Below are 18576 nucleotides of genomic sequence, written 5' to 3'. Positions count from 1 at the left end.
TTCACAGACCAAACTTAGAACATTATACTTAGTCTATCACAATAACCATTCATCTCTGAAATAAACTCTTCCTAAACAAAGACAAAGAATAGTATTTTAACTGCGACACTTAGCTTATGTATGACATAATAACATACAAATATTGCCAATTGTACACAAATGTACATGCACTACTGTAGCAGGACTGTAAAATGTACAACTTTTGCAGTGATTTTATTTTTGCACTTTTTGCAGTGACCTCTGCACCACAAATTCAAGACACAGTATGACTACTGTACTACAGAATTGTTTTCCCTGCAAAATTGAAACACTGTGAAAAACTCCCATTCCCTCCTACCATAAAATAAAACTACTGCAAAAATTCAATTGACATCCCTGTCACATTGCCAAGTCTATGTTATCTAGAAGCTCTGGCAAAAGGATGCTTTTGATTTGAAAGTCTTTTAAAAAATATCAGATTTTCATGATTTTTAATCTGCTGTTTGATAGTAGTACTTTACTACCTACTTAGATATACCTGTCATGATTCATATTTCATATTAACCCTCCTGGTGCTGATAATATAAAATTAATAACAGTAAAGTATGGTGTGACATGGAAAAGAATTTAACTCAAATTCCGTTACAAAACGAGTGGTCTCGCTAAATTTCTGACCAGCATTTTGTGTTGGGAAAGAAGTAAAACCCTTCCATCATGTTACATGTGTGAACTTTGAATGCTAAGGTAAATATTGTGGAAGTTTTCAACAATCTACTGACTGTAATGTTACCATGTTTAAACATGTACAAAAGATAAATACAATTTCAAATACCTGCTTAGAATGTCACGTTAAACAGTAATACTAGTACTGCATTCATCAATGTGTGTTTCAGCCAGATTGTAGTTTTGATGTTTTTCACAAGTATCAACCTATCAAATTTCTTTCTGAAAAATTATATATCCTGGATTTAACCATCATTCTCATTGAAGACAATGACACCAGCACAATTTTTTTTCCAATGGTGGCTATAACAAAACTATAAAAACAAAAGGGTCAAAGTGCATTTTGATGGAAAATGAAAGGGCCATGATACAGATTCTCTATAAGCTAACACTGATGTAAACTGGCCTTTAAAACATATACTTGTCATATTGCATACAAAAATGTAAAAAAAAAGTAAAAAAAAGTACTAATGTCTACATCTATTAATCACAACTTTTTTGTTTAATATCCATGTGCAGCAATTTTTACGGATCAATAAATTATACATTAATTTTTATATGTGATTCAGACAATTGCAAAAATAGTGCTTATGTACCATGAATTATTATCATAGAATCAAATGACAATTTTTGCACACATTTTCTAAATATACAGGCAGATACATAGTATTACATACAGATGCCTTTAGCCAGATCTCTTCTTATTAAAAAGTTCCCTCCCGTTTTCTGAACTTCTTACAATATCCACAGAGCCTTGTCCCCCCGTTCTCAGATTGGTAGCACCCTTCTGCCATAGTCTTGTGGATTGTGCCAGGTGAGACCATCTCCCATTGGGGGGTGTGAAGACGGGAATAAAATGTGCCTCCATGACCTGTGGAAAATCGTGGTATAATTTTTCCTTTTGGTATCTATAACAGATATCTTTGCAGCGAGCACGCCAAAAATACTACATACCTGGTGAACATCTACTTAAACATAATTCTTCAGCTTATTTTTGGCATGTTTTAGGCATTTTTATTGGGCTTTCTTTATTGTATACTTGTATGATTTTTTTAAACCAGCTTGGGTAGCATATTGGATACTGTCTTGACAATTTGATACTGTCTTGACAATTTGTAACTCAGCCACCGAAAGATCTGCTTGGAGATTAGAAGTTTGCCATGTGATACCAACCAATTTAGGGCCTGGTGACATTCCTCATATCAGCATCGTACAATCGCAAACTGAAGGTATTCTTGGGACATGCATTACAAATTTCAGCTGTTTTGTTAAAAAAACTATCTTAGAATTAGATCCTTGCCAGCAGTTGGTTTTGTTATAGCCTGCTAGAAAATGTAACAGTGCCAATATCAACCTACAATGAAGGTGATTGCTCTGTAAACCAAATGGCAACCCATCAAGTTTGCATTTTTATTTTGTTGATCTATTCTATTTCATCATAAAACAGTTGGGTAGCACATTCAGCCTGTTGGAGATGATTTCTGATGGGGCCCAGCATACATGTACATGTACACAGGACAAAGCATGATTACATTTTGTCAGACAACAAAAAGTACACAACAGCTGGGAAACAGATAAAATCTGATGCATCAGAAATGAAATCATTGTCAATATCGTAAACTGTTCCAATGTAAAAAAAAAATTTTATTATGTCTCTGTCTTTATGATTATATATCACAATAGAGAACTTTCTGTTATCATGAAAATAAAGGTACAAATAATAATAGAAATCTAGTAAGTACTTCCTTGAACTTCAAACTGACACAAAAAACCTTCCCCTTAAAAAATGCATTAGATGTAAAAGGGAAATATCAGATAGTACAAACTTCAGCAATTCTTTCACAGACAAATTTCAAATTTTCCCTTCAAGCCACAGGAAAGCTATATTCTTGGCCAGTACGTGCGACAAAGCGTAGATTGGATCATAAGAAAAACGATTATGATAGCAATCTAAGTTGACTCTTCACACTAAGACTGGTATTAAGAGAAATGATAGCCATATGACAAATGACCTGGGACTTACCTTCCATTTGTTAGGCCAAGAAACAGTTTCCAGTTTTTCCTGGGGCCGTAGTCGTAAGGGTTTCTGAACACCTGCGACAAAAAGACAGAGATAAGAATAACCAAAACTGCCCTGAGCTTTTGAAGAATACAATTGATAGCTTGAACATCCCAGAGGGTGTACTGTTAGGATCAACTATTAGAGTAAAACACTTAAATAGCAGCTAAGACAAATGTTCTATGGAAACACACAACACGCACTTTCTTCTGTAACTACTTGCAAAAAGTTGTAGACTTGTAGACTGGGAAGTTATGATCTGATGCCTTTTTTTTCCAACTGCAATCTGGGTACAGAAATACAAATGTATTGTTTTTGGTGGCTGAGCTGTGAGTTTGTGTGTCTGTTTGTTTGGACAGTGTAAAATATACTTTATTTGTGTAATTAATGACTGAAACCAAACAAGGTATACAAGAAAATATGGATGAACTTCATTGCTCAACAATTGTACATGGTATAATGTATGGCAGTAGGACAACAATACTACGAGACTAAGTCTATCTTACAATTATAATAGCTACAAACTATTATCAATAACAATATATGAGGTACAATATATAGCCTGGTTACCAAACCTATTATAGCTCCCGAGTCCTACATCCTCTCCGCAAGCACTCGGGAGCTATAATAGGTTTGGTAACCAGGCTAACAATATAGTCATGTATGGGCGATTTTGTCTTGCTTATGGAATGAAGTATAAAGAAAATGACCTATAAAGACAGATACGAGAGTTGGACATGACTTGACAATATATGGAAAGTATCATTTGTGTGATGGAGGTATGAGATCTTCGACCTCTTACGTTATGTAAGCATCACCTACCTGACCCTTCTTCTGAGCCCTTTTGTTTTCCTTCTTGTTGATGTGGACCTCTATACTGGTCTGTCCCTGTGTGATGAGCCTGGCATGCCACACTGATAGACCCCCCACAGCCGCACCTGCACCACTGGGGAAATATTAATGCACCAGTCAATATAAAACTGAAGGGGTGCACTAGTCAAGATAAAACTGGTAAGAGGAAGGGGTACACTAGTCTGTCCCTGTGTGATGAGCCTGGCATGCCACACTGACACGCCCCCTAAACCCACACCTGCACCACTGCAGAAATTTGATGTAAGCTAGTGACTAAAGGTAAAAGTCTCGTAGCTTTAATCAGTCCATAGGGGCAGTGAGTTGTTAATGCACCGTGTCTAGGGCACTGCGTTTTATTACATCCAAGCTGAAGTCAAGTACCCATTTCCCAACTTATTTAGCAACTGTGCTATAACATCCCTGTCCATGGTACTGATTGGCTGATACTGTCCCCCGTCCTTTGTACTGATTGGCTGATACTGTCCCCTGTCCTTGGTGCTGATTGGCTGATACTGTCCTCTGTCCTTGGTACTGATTGGCTGATACTGTCCCCCGTCCTTGGTACTGATTGGCTGATACTGTCCCCTGTCCTTGGTGCTGATTGGCTGATACTGTCCCCCGTCCTTGGTACTGATTGGCTGATACTGTCCCCTGTCCTTGGTGCTGATTGGCTGATACTGTCCTCTGTCCTTGGTACTGATTGGCTGATACTGTCCCCCGTCCTTGGTACTGATTGGCTGATACTGTCCCCTGTCCTTGGTGCTGATTGGCTGATACTGTCCCCTTCCCTGTCCTTGGTGCTGATTGGCTGATACAGTCCCTGTCCTTGGTGCTGATTGGTCTATTCAATCTGGATTACTGCAAGACCGTCCCCAGTGCTGATTGGACAATCCCACATCTGCTACATGTGCTACTATCAGCAGAATGTACTGCACCTGTGTGAAACCCATAATGTATTGTGCATAGCACTTTGGCATAACGTCTCATATAAGATTGTATTTGCACATATAAGGTTGACATCCCGTATGCAGTTTCCAAATGTTATGTCGGTAAAAATATTGTCCGCAATAGACAAAATTCTGATGCAATGTTGACCAATAATCCAAAGAAAACTAGGGGTTTTGCTCAAGTGAAGTACATTCTGCTGATGTGCTTACTCTTGCTACATGTGTTACCTACCTGCACAGGAAGAAGAGGTAGATAATGAGGTTGTGCTGAGCCTTCTCCCACATGGTGACCGGCTCCTGCACGAGTGTCTGGTTAGCTGGGAAGGCAAGCTCAGGTACCGCGGTGTCCTGGCCCTGCGGCTGACGTAACTGGAGCTGCACAGGGAAGAGAAAAACTGTCTATGTTGTACAGTATGTAAGGACAAACCATCACTGGTCTATACTGTCTTTGTCTACAATTTGGCTATTCTATCCCTGCCCTTGGTACTGATTGGCTGATGCCGTCCTTGTCCATGGTACTGATAGGACAATGCCATCCCTGTCCTTGGTAATGATTGGTATATTCAATCTCTGTCCAAGGCACTGATTGGTCTATTCATTCTCTGTCCTTGGTACTGACTGGACAATGCCATCCCTGTCCTTGGTAATGATTGGACAAGACCATCCCTGTCCTTGGTGCTGATTGGACAATACCATCCCTGTCCTTGGTACTGATTGGACAATATCATCCCTGTCCTTGGTACTGATTGGACAATACCATCCCTGTCCTTGGTGCTGATTGGACAATATCATCCCTGTCCTTGGTACTGATTGGACAATACTATCCCTGTCCTTGGTACTGATTGGACAATACCATCCCTGTCTTTGGCACTGATTGGACAATATCATCCCTGTCCTTGGTACTGATTGGACAATACCATCCTGTTCCATGGTAATGGATGGACTATAGCTTCCCTGTCCTTGGTGCTGATTGGACAATACCATCCCTGTCTTTGGCACTGATTGGACAATATCATCCCTGTCCTTGGTACTGATTGGACAATACCATCCTGTTCCATGGTAATGGATGGACTATAGCTTCCCTGTCCTTGGTGCTGATAGGATTATCCAATCACTCTTTTTGGTACTGATTACACTAGTCTATGTCTGTCCTTGGCATTGATTAGACAATACAATCTATGTCTTTCAAACCAATTGGACTGTACCATCTCTGACCGTGCTACTAAAGGAACTCTTTCCTTGCTGCTGATTGGTCTATTCAATTTTACTCCTTGCAGCTGATTGGCCTTTTCAATTTTACTCCTTGCAGCTGATTGGGCAATACTAACCTGTCCCTGGTACTGATTGGACTATTCAATACCAGTTCTTGCCTGCCTACCAACAACAATTGTTACACCAAAATCTATTTGTACGATAACAAGTACATATGTAATACAAATGACATCTTACTGCGGCAGCCTGGATAGTATCCAGTGGTGACAGCAGAGAAAACTTGCCACTGAAAAGATATTTCTGGAACAGAAAAAGAACACGATTTTTTCTCACATATCTGCACATCTTGCACACAACAACAAAATTATGTATTAAAACTTTATGAAGTCTGAAATCTCTGATTTCTGGTTGACATTGAAAGTCCACATGTTTTCACTCAGCTGACATTACAAGTCAAGTCAAGTCCATGCCTTTATTTTGCTTCGAATGCTTGTTCAGTCTACATGGCCGCTTTTCAACAAGGTCAAAGAGGAGGGGTAGAGGTCACGGACAAGAGTCATAATAACTTTTTTTTTACATGTACTGTATCTAGTAAGCATCAATACAGTCATTAATAAAAAATTAAGAAAATAAATGCATGAATACATCATTAGCTCATTAGTCACTAGCTGTTAAAGTCCATGATACCTCGGAGTTGTGGAAGTGGTCCAAGAAGACGTCGTATGTGCTGTAGCAGACGTAGCAACACCCCACAAAGATGTAGACACAGAAGAGGAAGAAGTAGCGATGGTTGTAATGCCCCACACAGTTGTTCAGCCATGCTGGGATATGTGGGGTTAAGGAAACTTTCGTAGCAATGCTTGGTTTGGTGTGGTTTTCCTTTAATGCCCACGATCATGGTAATGATCATTCTGGCAAACTCATGTTCACCTGAGCAAAGTGAGGAAAGCCGTGTAAGTGCCTTTCCCAAGGGCACAAGGTTGGTGACTTGGCAGGGCTCGAACCCGGGACCTCTTGCTTCTGAGCAGAATAATCTGCCATTACGCCCCACAACCCCACAATGTTGTCAATGTAACAATGCAGTCTTGCAGTTAGGGTTGTTGACTTAGAATCTTAAGGTTCTGGGCTTGAGTAGGGATCTCCTCTCAGACAGGACATAAAGCCAAAGGTCTCGCATTTGAGAAAAGCCACACCTTGAGCATGATATATATCCCATCACATTTGTCGAAAAGAATAGTGGCCCATCCCAGTGTGACTGGATAAAATCTTACTATCAGTCGTATGCAGCTTCTACCTACTATACAATACTAAGGCAGCTTACTGGTTATGCAAAGCAACAAAACTTTGCCGTACTTCTCACAAAGTTGTTTGTACATGACCTAAGAAATTCTAAGACATCAGGATCCTACTGTGACCTATCACGAATGTGACCGTGCCACTAATAGAATCTGCTTTTAATGCTCTCCAAAGAGGGGTACAATAAAGGGCATAGTTCTGAACACTCTCTATGGGACTTGAACTTGCATTAGTGTTCATATTTTCATAATATCAAATGTTAACAGGAAATCTAAAAAAGGATGCCCCTTTGGTAGCCCGTGAAACCCAATTTCCGGTGGGCTCCCTACAAAGTCTGCCTAGGGAGCCGGCAAAAAGCGAGGTTTAGTCAGGCTACCCCTTTGGCGAATATTAAAAGACTGGTCTTTGCCTCCAAGTGTCTGCGACTCTGCATGAATATCCTAAAAGCAAACACCCTTTTAAAATAAGCTCCAAGTAGGAACAAAGTTGAGCCTTAAGGGCTTTACGGAGATGAATCAATCATCGTAAGACGGGTTCCTATGAAAGGATACGACAGTGGTGATCCATCTTGAGGACACAGCTGAAAGAAAAAAGACAAAAATATCAGATGAAAGTCCTTAGTCTAACTTCTGATAAAACACCCAAGGCATAGAGTCATTGGCTTTAACTCTCAAGGGAACTTCAAAATCACTTCACGGCACGTTCATTTTACTGATAATTCTATTGTGTGAAACTTCTGGCTTAAGTTTCTTGTAAAAAGTTTGTTTCAAGGCAAAGCCAAGAAAAGTGATACCGGTAAGCATTTTAGAGAGATATAAAAGACTGAGTTTTTTAGTTATTTCACAGTAAAAGAAAAACATACTTGAGTACAAATCAAGTTACATGACTTGGAAACAATCAAATTTTACACTTACACACAGTTATAAAGTACAGCAAAGATAAAATTGCAACATTCAGCTGCAGGACCATACTAATTTTCAAAACCAAAAAGGAAAACGGTTTCCACGTCCAGCAGAACCGATGCATTTCTCACCATTTACATACGCTGCAGTGGTGTGTGCGGGGAGGTTTGGGGGAGATGCACTTCTTACACACGGTGGTCACTTCTGTGTTCAACCTGTCACCCTGGGGAGGGGGGCACACAAGTTTGAGAGTCAAGCAGTTTCAGCATTCACAGAAATCACGATGTGCTAACTCTATATTTCATGCCCTGTAATATTACTCTATCCAGTCTCTGGAAAGGCATGCGTAATAAAGAATGATGGCTTCCAGTGGTCAATATTGTTCATGGCAAAATCATAATTGATATCAGCCCTACAGCTTTGGCTATGGCCTATTATACTAGAATGATAGTCTCTGCGGTCCGTTTCTACCACATCCGCAAGCTGACTCAGGTCTGTTATTAGTTGTTTCTGTATCTTATACATGTCTGTTGCGGGGGAGACAACTAGCAGAGCTTAGCAATCACCTGTTATGTCTCCCCCTGCATTGTGCAATAGAGAAGTCTAATAAAGAAATAACAATGTGTTCTTAACGAATTTGAGAACAAATAAGAAGTTAGTAATAGTAATTCCATGCTCAAAATACCCCCTGCATATGTAGGTTGGTGCAGGTAAATGGTATTTCTGATGTTTACCTACTAACATGTACCAGTTAATGTACTAGGTTTATATACACATCTATATAAACCCATACATGTATGTTGATTTTCATAAGCTGTATTGACAGTCACCACCTATGAAGTTACCAACAAGCCTTTAGACTGAGAACTAAGGTAGAAACTTAACTAAAGGAGGCTTCCAACTAGAGGCTAGGTCAGAAGGGAAGCCTTACACATGTACTATAAGTTAAAGTGAGTAGTAAGGTAGGAGCATATCAGATATCTTACAGAAGGGGGCTTTCCCGGAGAGGTCAGAAGGGCCTTGAAGTAGTGGAAGAGAACGTTGACCGCCAGCCAGTTGCCGAAGATGAGGTGATAGGTCAAGGTCACGTAGCTACGGTCACGCATGATGGGGAAGAACACCAGCCAGGCCACACCGATCACGCTCAGGATCAGGGAGACTACCACGAATACAAACACCTGGGCAGGAGAGGAGAATGTTAAGCTTTAAGTAAAAACTGGAAGAGTGCTAAGGGCTTCCATGACCCTCAAGGCCTAGGGAAAAAAATGTTGTGTTTCCTGTCTGACCCTAGAAAAGGAGAATGTTAAGCGAACGAAAAGTGTTTTCACACAATCATAAAAATGATGTACTTGCCCGATAAGTTGGTTTTTGAAAACTTGTCCAACCCTGTACATGGATTGAGTTTTAGACTTAGACTTAAATTTGAGTCAGAAAGCTGATGAAGACCAGGCGAGTAAGTAACAAATTCTGGTGAGTAAAATTCTCGTCATGGATTGACTTATCTCTTGAAGTAGGACATAATATATATATAATTATTGTAATTTACAAAATATAAAAACCCATCAAGAGTTGTGTCGGTGAAGGTTAGACATCCAGGTAATAAGATATGCCAAAAAACAGTTACTCAAGCAATGATATGATCAAGTGATTTTTTTTACTCACCGGGCCGAACGCCTTGACGACTTTTTCCACGAACCACAGCAGAGGTTCCATGAGTGTGTCCCACATGACCCAAGGTGACAGGAAGGCGTTACAGAACAGAGACTGGAAGGTGAGGACCAGGATGTACCTGTACTCCTGCACTTTCCTCTTCACACGCTGATGCCATCTGCAACGAGTGGACAAAAGAAAATGTTATTCTGTATCTGAATAGCAGGTACTAACCACCCTTTGGCGTAACACCCTAGCTTCTGTATCTGTCTGTATAGCCGGTATAACCGCCCTTCAGCGTAACACACCATCTTCTGTATCTGTATAGCCGGTATAACCGCCCTTTGGCGTAACATCCTAGCTTCTGTATCTGTATAGCCGGTATAACTGCCCTTCGGCGTAACACACTAGCTTCTGTATCTGTATAGCAGGTATAACCGCCCTTTGGTGTAACACACTAGCTTCTGTACCTGTATAGCCGGTATAACTGGCCTTTGGTGTAACACGCCAGCTTCTGTATCTGTATAGCCAGTATAACCGCCCTGGTAGAAGTTAGTTGCAGGTGGAGATCATAAATACCTACAAAGCCTCAATATTACCTGTACAAACTATATTTTGTTCTTGGAAATTTTTCTTATATCATATTATACCAACCTTCTAATGAAGGCAGGAAACTTCAGGTATACAGCCATCTTCCCTGTCAGCTGCCTGCAGTTCCAATCACTCCTGCCAGGTGGTGTTCTCAAACAACAGATTGCCCTGTGCTAAATCTGGTGGTGAAGAATGATGAAACATGCACTGATATGATTGAGGGTCAATGTAATATAGTCACCTGCAAATTGCAAAATTGGTCTTAAATAACAGGTAGAGAGAAGAACTCATCTTCATCTTACCCTTATGAAAACTAAATTGAAGAAAACAGACAACCACCTTGCACAGTAGTAGAGCATTTCCTGAACATATGCATAACTACGAAGCCATATCATGAACATTTAAAAATCTATACCTACATTAATACCTACATATACCTAAGGTTAACCGTTAAAGCATATTTTGCATTAAGGTACGGGCACAGACTGAAACTTGTGAAAGTATAAAAAAACCTAATATTAATATAAAATAACATTCAAGATACAAAATTCAGTTTTAGTGTTAAGTGAAACAGTCACTTCATGCAAGGAGTGAGGGCTACAATACTAGGATACATTTAACGTTATGTATTTATTAAATTCTATTTCAATTCATAGCAATTACAACTTGCATTTAATATTGAAGCAGTGGTTGAAAACTTTTCCTGTTCTCTTTCCCCCAGTAACATTTTTCATTCTTCTCACGTAGGCTTGACAATGACGTATAACAACTAGCCATATGATAAATATGGGTATCAAATTAATATTACATGATTGTTGTTGCCCTTTCTGTGCCAATTTGTCGGTCAAATGTCTGCACATTTATACTTAATAGTTGTCAACACATTGCTTTCTTCTTATCCATAAATAGCGGCCGAATCCTTGGCACAATATTGAGTATTTGCTGTGATAGGCTCTTTTACGTAAGGGCTATAAAAATAGTTGTAAAATCTAAGCATAATGCACTACCGGCGTCTGTACTAAACGGTGGTGTTTTCTACTAAATACCTCCATCTTGGAATATTCTGAATAAATAAGCAAAATACTAACTTCTCTTACTGTTGACCAACGTCGTTTCTTACCTATTCATAGTTTATATGAGGTCAAAACGCCGGTATTTTCCGTCCTGTGGCGTTTCATATTTTTCTCGTCGTCATCTTGATGATGATTTGTGAAATGCAATCCCTTTCGGAGCCAACGGGGCTGACTCATTGATTTGAGGGGGCTATCGAAAAATGGTTTTCATTTTGCAACGTATGAGCAGAATAAATCCATAGATAATATATGTGTTAATTTTTTTAATACATAGTTATGATAAGATAACATCTTAGTCTAATTTTTGTACAACAAAAGTACAACAAAAACTTTATTTTTACTACCAATAAACTTTGGTACCCCCTTTTTCTTCATAGAGTAAACTGGTCCAAATCAAAGATGGCGGCGCCCGGGTTTGTTGACACCCGCGTTTTACTTGTTTTTGCAGCCTAACACGGTATTCAGACGACTATTTGAATGGAACATACGTCAGGGACATATAGAAATGTACTGGAGCTTTGGTCTGAAAAAAAATCTCGTCAGGAATAATATTTTTTGAGCTAACAGTGTGGATTTTAAACGTGGACCACTGCGTATGACTTTACGACCGAAACGCCCTTAACCCTTGTGCTTATTCTGGACTAACCCGTGGAGAGGGTTACTAGTATTTGACCTTGATCGCCATGTCGGGCCTGTTAGCACGAACCCTGTTCTACCCGACACTGCTGTATAACGTCGCCATGGAGAAGGTGACGTCACGCAGATGGTACGACAGGATAGACGCCACCGTACTGCTGGGGGCACTGCCCTTCCGGTCAATGACACATACGGTGAGAAATCGTCAAATTATATCTGTTGATGATTATGTTACCAGAGAGAGCCGTTTTCTGTGGGTTTGTGTGTATGTTTGACCGGTCAGAGTAGATACTAGTAGTCAGCACAGGGCGTGGTTTTGACGATTGACAGGCAGAATGACACACTGGTCAAAAGTTCAGACACAGGAAGTGGGATAAGGTCAGGCACGGGAAATGGGGTGAACTTTCAAATGCCAGAATCTGGCCACGACAGGGATGAGATAATAACAAATGGGGAATTCAGGAAGCCAAAAATTGCATGAGCAACCCTCCAACCCTGCACAGTTTTTGTCCTAGTACTCTCTCACAGCACGGCATGTAATGTTTAACATAACACATACGCATGTACAATTTCCTTGGTTGTTCCAATTGCAATGAATTCACAAAAACCCAAAATATGTTTTGTTGCAAGCTGATTCTTGGGTCCTGTTATTTCCATATCTGTGCACAGCTGGTGCAACAAGAAGGTGTGAAGGCTGTGGTGACCATGAACGAAGATTTTGAACTCAAACGCTTTACAAACTCAATGGAGGTAAGACTAAAAGTACTCTTTCAAAAACCTGACTTTGTGTGTTGATAATTGACAATATAATCTTCTATGTAATTTTTGTGGAGGTAAGACTAAAAGTACTCTTTCAAAAACCTGACTTTGTGTGTTGATAATTGACAATATAATCTTCTATGTAATTTTTGTGGAGCCAGTCTTTGTAAAAGATATGAGCAAAATTCAGATTGATGTGTCTGCCAGTTGTATGATAAAGATCCAATCCAATCCTAGGTTTGCTAGTCATGTAAAGTTATGTATTTCCCAAAGACACAACATCTTGCCAGGAATGCCAGGAATTGAACCCATGACCACTTAATCTTGTGTTGAATTTTGTTTGATTTATGTTCAAAACAGTTCAAGACAGGTGCAATTTTTGCTTGTAAAATGTATATTTGTACTTTGTATATTTCGTAGGAGTGGTCACATACAGGTGTTGAGCAGCTCAGGCTCAGTACCATAGACCTGACTGGCGTGCCGACCCATGAGCACTTGAAGCTGGGAGTTCTGTTCTTACTGAGACATCGGGAACAGGGTAACACTGTGTATGTACACTGTAAGGCTGGGAGGAGGAGGAGCGCTACACTGGTGGCATGTTATCTGATGCAGGTTAGTGTGTGTGTTTGTGTGTTTCAATGAGTATGTCCCCCAATGACCAGGTCGGTCAAAGGACTAGGTACTACAATGTAGTAGGTATGTACAATTAGGTATCACTGAGTATGTGTGTTTGTGAATGTGTGCATGTGAATGTGTGTACATGTATGTGTGTTTGTGCGTGCATGTGTGTGTGTGTTTGTGCATGTGTTCATGTTCACAGGGGTTTATTTTCATAGTGTTTTCAATGACCTCTTTACTGTAAGAGCATGACACAGCAAATAGGTGTTTTCTAATTCTATGTCTACTCTACTGCAGAATCTCATTTCTCCTAAAATCACTTTAAAATGTAAGCATTCACAAATGTCATGTACATGTACATGTATTTACAATGTATCTTATGTTCCTGTAACCACAGGTCCATGGCTGGACACCAGAGGAAGCCCATCTTTACATCAAGGAGAAACGCCCACATATAACCCTGGCCAGGGGTCAGAGAGAGGCACTGGACAGATACTATACAACAGAACATATTGATGAAAAGAGATGATGTAGAGAAAATTATAAAAGACTACTACCAAAGTTGCAATTTCTAACACTAGTTTTGGACTAGTGTTGTACATTAAAGTCCAACACAAAATTTGGACTAGTCTTGTTTTGTCGATGAAGGTTAGACATCCAGGTAATACGATACGCCATAATGCAGTTACTCAAGCAAATGGATATGATTTTGAAAACGTCAGACGTTTCAGTATCCACTAGCTTTCGTCAGTGACTGAGAGACCAGAGGGGAAAACAGGTTTATAAGCACAACCTATTGATTGATATGCAAATAAAGTGAAGACAAATTTTTAGAAATTGTTTTCCCCTCTGGTCTCTCAGTCACTGACGAAAGCTAGTGGATACTAGCTGAAACGTCTGATGTTTTCAAAATCATATCCATTTGCTTGAGTAACTGCTTTTTGGCGTATAGTCTTGTTTTGAATTGAAGTTGTAAAGTCTAACACAAGATTTGGACACCAGAAGAATGACAGAAACACTTGTAAGAAATCACCAGTTTTTATTTACACCGTATCAATGAGAACATATTTATTTCTACTATATACAATGTAGTTGTAAACTTGGCTGGTAGTCTTGACACCTTGACCAGGGGGTGTCGTATTTATTATGGAACAGACTGTCTTAGACCCTTGCCAGGGATTTAATTGTACATACTTGTACAACAACCTTTGATGAATGTGACTATGTTCTAGCTGTCTTTGCTCTTCTTATTCAGAGAACATAGGAGTTACCGCTCATAACATACATGTACAATATCTGTATCAATATAGCTGGTATAACTGCCCTTCCGCGTAACACACCAGTTTTGCAGGCACGCGGCGCGGCAGCAGCTAGCTATATCACACCGAACAACCTGGTATGATGCCCACAGTTACACCCAATCTTTGCACATTCAATTGCAGGATGAGTTGTTTAAAGCTTCCTAGTGATGATCACCCACACAATCTTCCGTCCATATGACATCAGTATCTTCCAGTGTATCTCGCGCTGTCGAGAACCCTGTCTACTTCCCCGTCCTCCGCAGGTTTCAGTCTCACATCGATGTTTGCATAATCCTTCTCGCCGGCGGGGGTCTCCCTCTCCTCCCGGTACTGTCTCTGCATCTCCGCGAGGAACTTAACCGTGTCCTCGTCCACGACTTGCACCTCCAGTCTGAACCTCTCGATCTCCGCCTTCCGGAGCCCAAGCCAGATCAGCACCGCGGACAGTGTGTGTGTGTGCGTGTGTTTGTGCGTGCGTGCGTGTGCGTGTGCTCATGTCCATAGCAGTTTTATTTTCATAGTGTTTTCATAATGTACATGTACAATATTGCCATCAGTATGTATGACATCAGTATCGTCCGGTGTATCTCGCGCTGTCGAAAACCCTGTCTATTTCCCCATCCTCCGCAGGCTTCAGCCTCACGTCGATGTTTGCGTAATCCTTCTCACACGCAGGGGTCTCCCTCTCCTCCCGGTACTGCCTCTGCATCTCCGCGAGAAACTTTACCGTGTCCTCGTCCACGACTTCCACCTCCAGCCTGAACCTCTCGATCTCCGCCTCCCTCAGCCCCAGCCGGATCAGCACGGCGGACAGGTACGTCCACCACTTCGCGAAGACCGGCCCGCGCACGTCGCCCCGCGGGAGGTGCGAGTACAGGACGTCCCGGAACTGCCTCAGCCGGATCACGTCGTACTCCGGGGACTTCTCGGTGATGAGGGGGGCGCGGTCCCACCCCGGCCAGCCGGCGTCCCGCGGCCCGCAGAGATGCCGGATGAGGGTGAAGAGCAGGGTGAAGCTGAAGAGATGGGGGTTACAGGGGATCCCTGACAGCGGGTACAGCTGCTCATACTCCTGCTGACCCAGGACTTTCTGATAACCACCTGTATGAGTGGGGGAAACAAAGAAATCTGTCACAAACAAACTGCTGCAGATGGTCACTGTGAATGTGTGTGTGATGAAATTTACAGTTTTTTTAGGTTTGTGGCAACACAAAACTAGACTACTGTAAATCTTGAAAAGTTTGTAGGGGTTTTAGTTTCAGGGTGTCCCAGGACATTCTGGTAACCATCTGTATGTGTGTGGGGGAAATGTCTTATTAGCCTGCGTACCATCCTGGTTAGGTTACATCCGCCCCCACAGTCGCTACCTCCAACAAATTGATAATCACACTACAAATTGATAATCAATAAGTCTTGGTCTGCAGGTATGATGAGAAATGATAGGGGCTCAATTTAATGAGATACTGACCTGTACCGAAGCGCAGGTGCTTGAGCAGAGGGCTGTACAGCTGCAGCACGTGTCTCAGGTGGTGAGTTCTGAACTCGTGTGTGCATGGCAGGCAGGGGTTGTCGTAATCATCACACCTAAGGGCGAGAGGAGTTGAGAAAGAAATTGAATTTTATTTCATTTTTTGTTTTACCTGCTCACTGCTCACCCGGACACCTGTAGACCTGGTCTGTCAGTTGTTTTACCAGTAATTGAATTTCTTTATTTTTGGTATGATGCCTAGGCGTACACACATAAAAACATGAACTATACATACAACAATTTATACAAAGTTGATAAAACTGAAGACAATCGTCTTAATCTCTAATTGCAGATGTAGATCTAGGATCAGGTCTGTTTATTTATCAACCTTGAATACAAATTGCTTGTCGCCTTCTGCTGAATTGGGCTGATTTCCAAGGGAGCCCACGATACAAATGACATAAGATTAATTTGCACAAAGTGTACCGTGTTAATGAACAACAATGATAGTTAAATCATGATAATAACAATAGTGGGAGGACAAGCAAAGCCAAATCTTCTAGACCAATTCATTCAATATTAAAAATATAAATCTTTGTTCACTGGGAAGGTTCGTTTTACACATTGTTTTGTGACATTTTGCCCGTTTTTAGTGGCCCCCTCCCTGGACAAAAACGTGTTAAGACTTGAATACGTATGCATGCAATTAGAGGACGTACCTTGGTAAGTTGTCCAACAAGTAAGAAAGGAGAGTCGGCGTCCCTTTCTTGATCAGAAGCGCCGCCAGGCGGACGGAGTTGGCATAGTGCTCACTGTAGCGACCGCACGCCATATATGGGCAACGATGTTCGAGTCCCGTCCTCTAAACATAAGACATATGAAATACATCACATGAAAACATCTGTCACACATCAGGTTGGTAAACGAATGAATAAACTGCCCTGATGAAGATGACAGACGGTCATCGAAACGTCGGCTCGTGAAAAATAAATGGTTGTGACCAAAGAACTGTGCTATTCATCTGTGACACTCTTCAACCCGCCTGTTCTTTATGGAGGCGTAAGATATTTTGCACAGTTTCTTAATTTGATACCAAGTACTGAAACATTACAACGATATAGTACTATAGCCTCTATAGCATGCCAAAAACTGGGGGTTTGGGGGGTCTTCAGGGTCCTTGGGAGCTTTTCGGTGCTATTTTCTGATTGCATATAGACATAAACAGCCGAAGACCACCAAACCCCCAGTTCTATAAGCCTGCTACGGAGGCTAGCATGTACAATATAGTACTTGTAGTTAGGGCGGATGAGGGTGATATAGTACTAGTAGTTAGCTGCTTGAATCCGGAAATGTAAGGTAATATGAACTAGAAAGGTAACATTTGCAAGCAAATGCAATATGTTTACCTCAGGATGGTCTTGCCTACGATTTAACGTTATACCTTTATTAGGAAAGGAAAGGAAAGGTAGAAGGATAGTTTGCTTATATTACTGACTTTTATGTGCTGTTTATAGAGTAACATCAACGTTATAACTGGGGAATGTTTTTGCCGTTGTAAGGCCAAGTTTAAAATCTACCCGTATGCCACTCAAAGATCATTACCATAGACTAGTCTTGTAGTGCCATGTATAGGAGATACTAAGATATATAAATAGTTACATACCACAGTACCAATGATTCACTCAGCACGCACTCTTACCATGTTTGCAATTAGGCCACAGCATGTAACTTTAATCAATGACATCCTCTGCAGACTGCAAGTAAGTCTTTTTTAACAGCTTTAGTTACAAAGGACTTTGCTGCGCTCATCTCACTACCTTATTACATTTTTGTAAATAGGAAACAGGACGTAGGCTGAAATAATAATGATGATAAGTTTATTATTATTACAAATACATGACAGAAGGCTAATTGTAAATACGTATATCATACAAAATGATATACAATGATATGAAGAACTAATTCCTACAGTACACTTTAGTCTTTATACTACAGTACATAAGATATATATCAAGCCAGTTTTGTTGGGTTTTACTTGTTCTTTTGATCGCCGAGCCAGTGAATTATACCCATGGCCACTTCTATAATAATTGTTCTTTGAAATTTTATATGAAAATCATTGCAATGATGATGAAAATCTAGTTTGTCAGTTGTGTAAAATATTGGAACTACACACTCTATAAAACCATACATACTTAAAAGCTATACATGACTTAACTGTTACGAAGGCCCATAGGTACACTTAGCATTTTTTATTCCACTTTGTATTTTCTATGGGTACTTTGTATTTTCTATGGGTACTTTGTATTTTCTATGGGTACTTTGTATTTTCTATGGGCACTTTGTATTTTCTATGGGTACTTTGTATTTTCTATGGGCACTTTGTATTTTCTATGGGCACTTTGTATTTTCTATGGGCACTTTGTATTTTCTATGGGTACTTTGTATTTTCTATGGGTACTTGTTTTTTTCTGTGTGTACTTCGCGAAGTTTTTTTGGTGGCTGGCGAA

At 40.6% G+C, this 18576-nt stretch overlaps 3 protein-coding genes across 3 annotated transcripts in view; 1 reads left to right on the top strand and 2 right to left on the bottom strand.

Moving 5' to 3' along the window:
* Window positions 1-852: 852 nt before the first annotated feature.
* Window positions 853-11447, bottom strand: LOC109471480 (probable palmitoyltransferase ZDHHC16). The gene is made up of 12 exons (XM_019770811.1): window positions 11332-11447; window positions 10275-10390; window positions 9633-9798; window positions 8957-9148; window positions 8102-8193; window positions 7620-7648; window positions 6460-6593; window positions 6010-6072; window positions 4793-4935; window positions 3584-3707; window positions 2726-2796; window positions 853-1573 (listed from the first exon to the last, which is right to left on the bottom strand). Exons 2-12 carry the CDS (start codon window positions 10310-10312, stop codon window positions 1471-1473), a joined length of 1155 nt encoding a protein of 384 aa, XP_019626370.1. The 5' UTR covers window positions 10313-10390; window positions 11332-11447; the 3' UTR covers window positions 853-1470.
* A 265-nt stretch (window positions 11448-11712) lies between these two features.
* LOC109471541 (phosphatidylglycerophosphatase and protein-tyrosine phosphatase 1-like) lies at window positions 11713-13968 on the top strand. The gene is made up of 4 exons (XM_019770889.1): window positions 11713-12114; window positions 12590-12670; window positions 13100-13291; window positions 13695-13968. The coding sequence occupies exons 1-4, from the start codon at window positions 11968-11970 to the stop codon at window positions 13824-13826; spliced, it is 552 nt and encodes a 183-aa protein (XP_019626448.1). The 5' UTR covers window positions 11713-11967; the 3' UTR covers window positions 13827-13968.
* A 1197-nt stretch (window positions 13969-15165) lies between these two features.
* The window catches only part of LOC109471521, a 9099-nt gene continuing 5688 nt past the window's right edge, over window positions 15166-18576 (bottom strand). Inside the window, exons 2-4 of the mRNA XM_019770862.1 lie at window positions 16786-16928; window positions 16067-16182; window positions 15166-15699 (exon numbers count right to left, since the gene is read on the bottom strand). Coding sequence (XP_019626421.1) covers window positions 15167-15699; window positions 16067-16182; window positions 16786-16898 — 762 coding nt within the window. The 5' untranslated portion in view covers window positions 16899-16928 and the 3' untranslated portion in view covers window position 15166. The remainder of the gene's footprint in view (window positions 15700-16066; window positions 16183-16785; window positions 16929-18576) is intronic.

This window comes from Branchiostoma belcheri, unplaced genomic scaffold, assembly GCF_001625305.1.
Source record: "Branchiostoma belcheri isolate BF01 breed outbred unplaced genomic scaffold, Haploidv18h27 scaffold25, whole genome shotgun sequence".
Taxonomy (NCBI): Eukaryota; Metazoa; Chordata; class Leptocardii; order Amphioxiformes; family Branchiostomatidae; genus Branchiostoma; species Branchiostoma belcheri.
The sequence above is the reverse complement of the archived record's forward strand: the minus strand, read 5'-3'. Positions and strand labels throughout refer to the sequence as shown.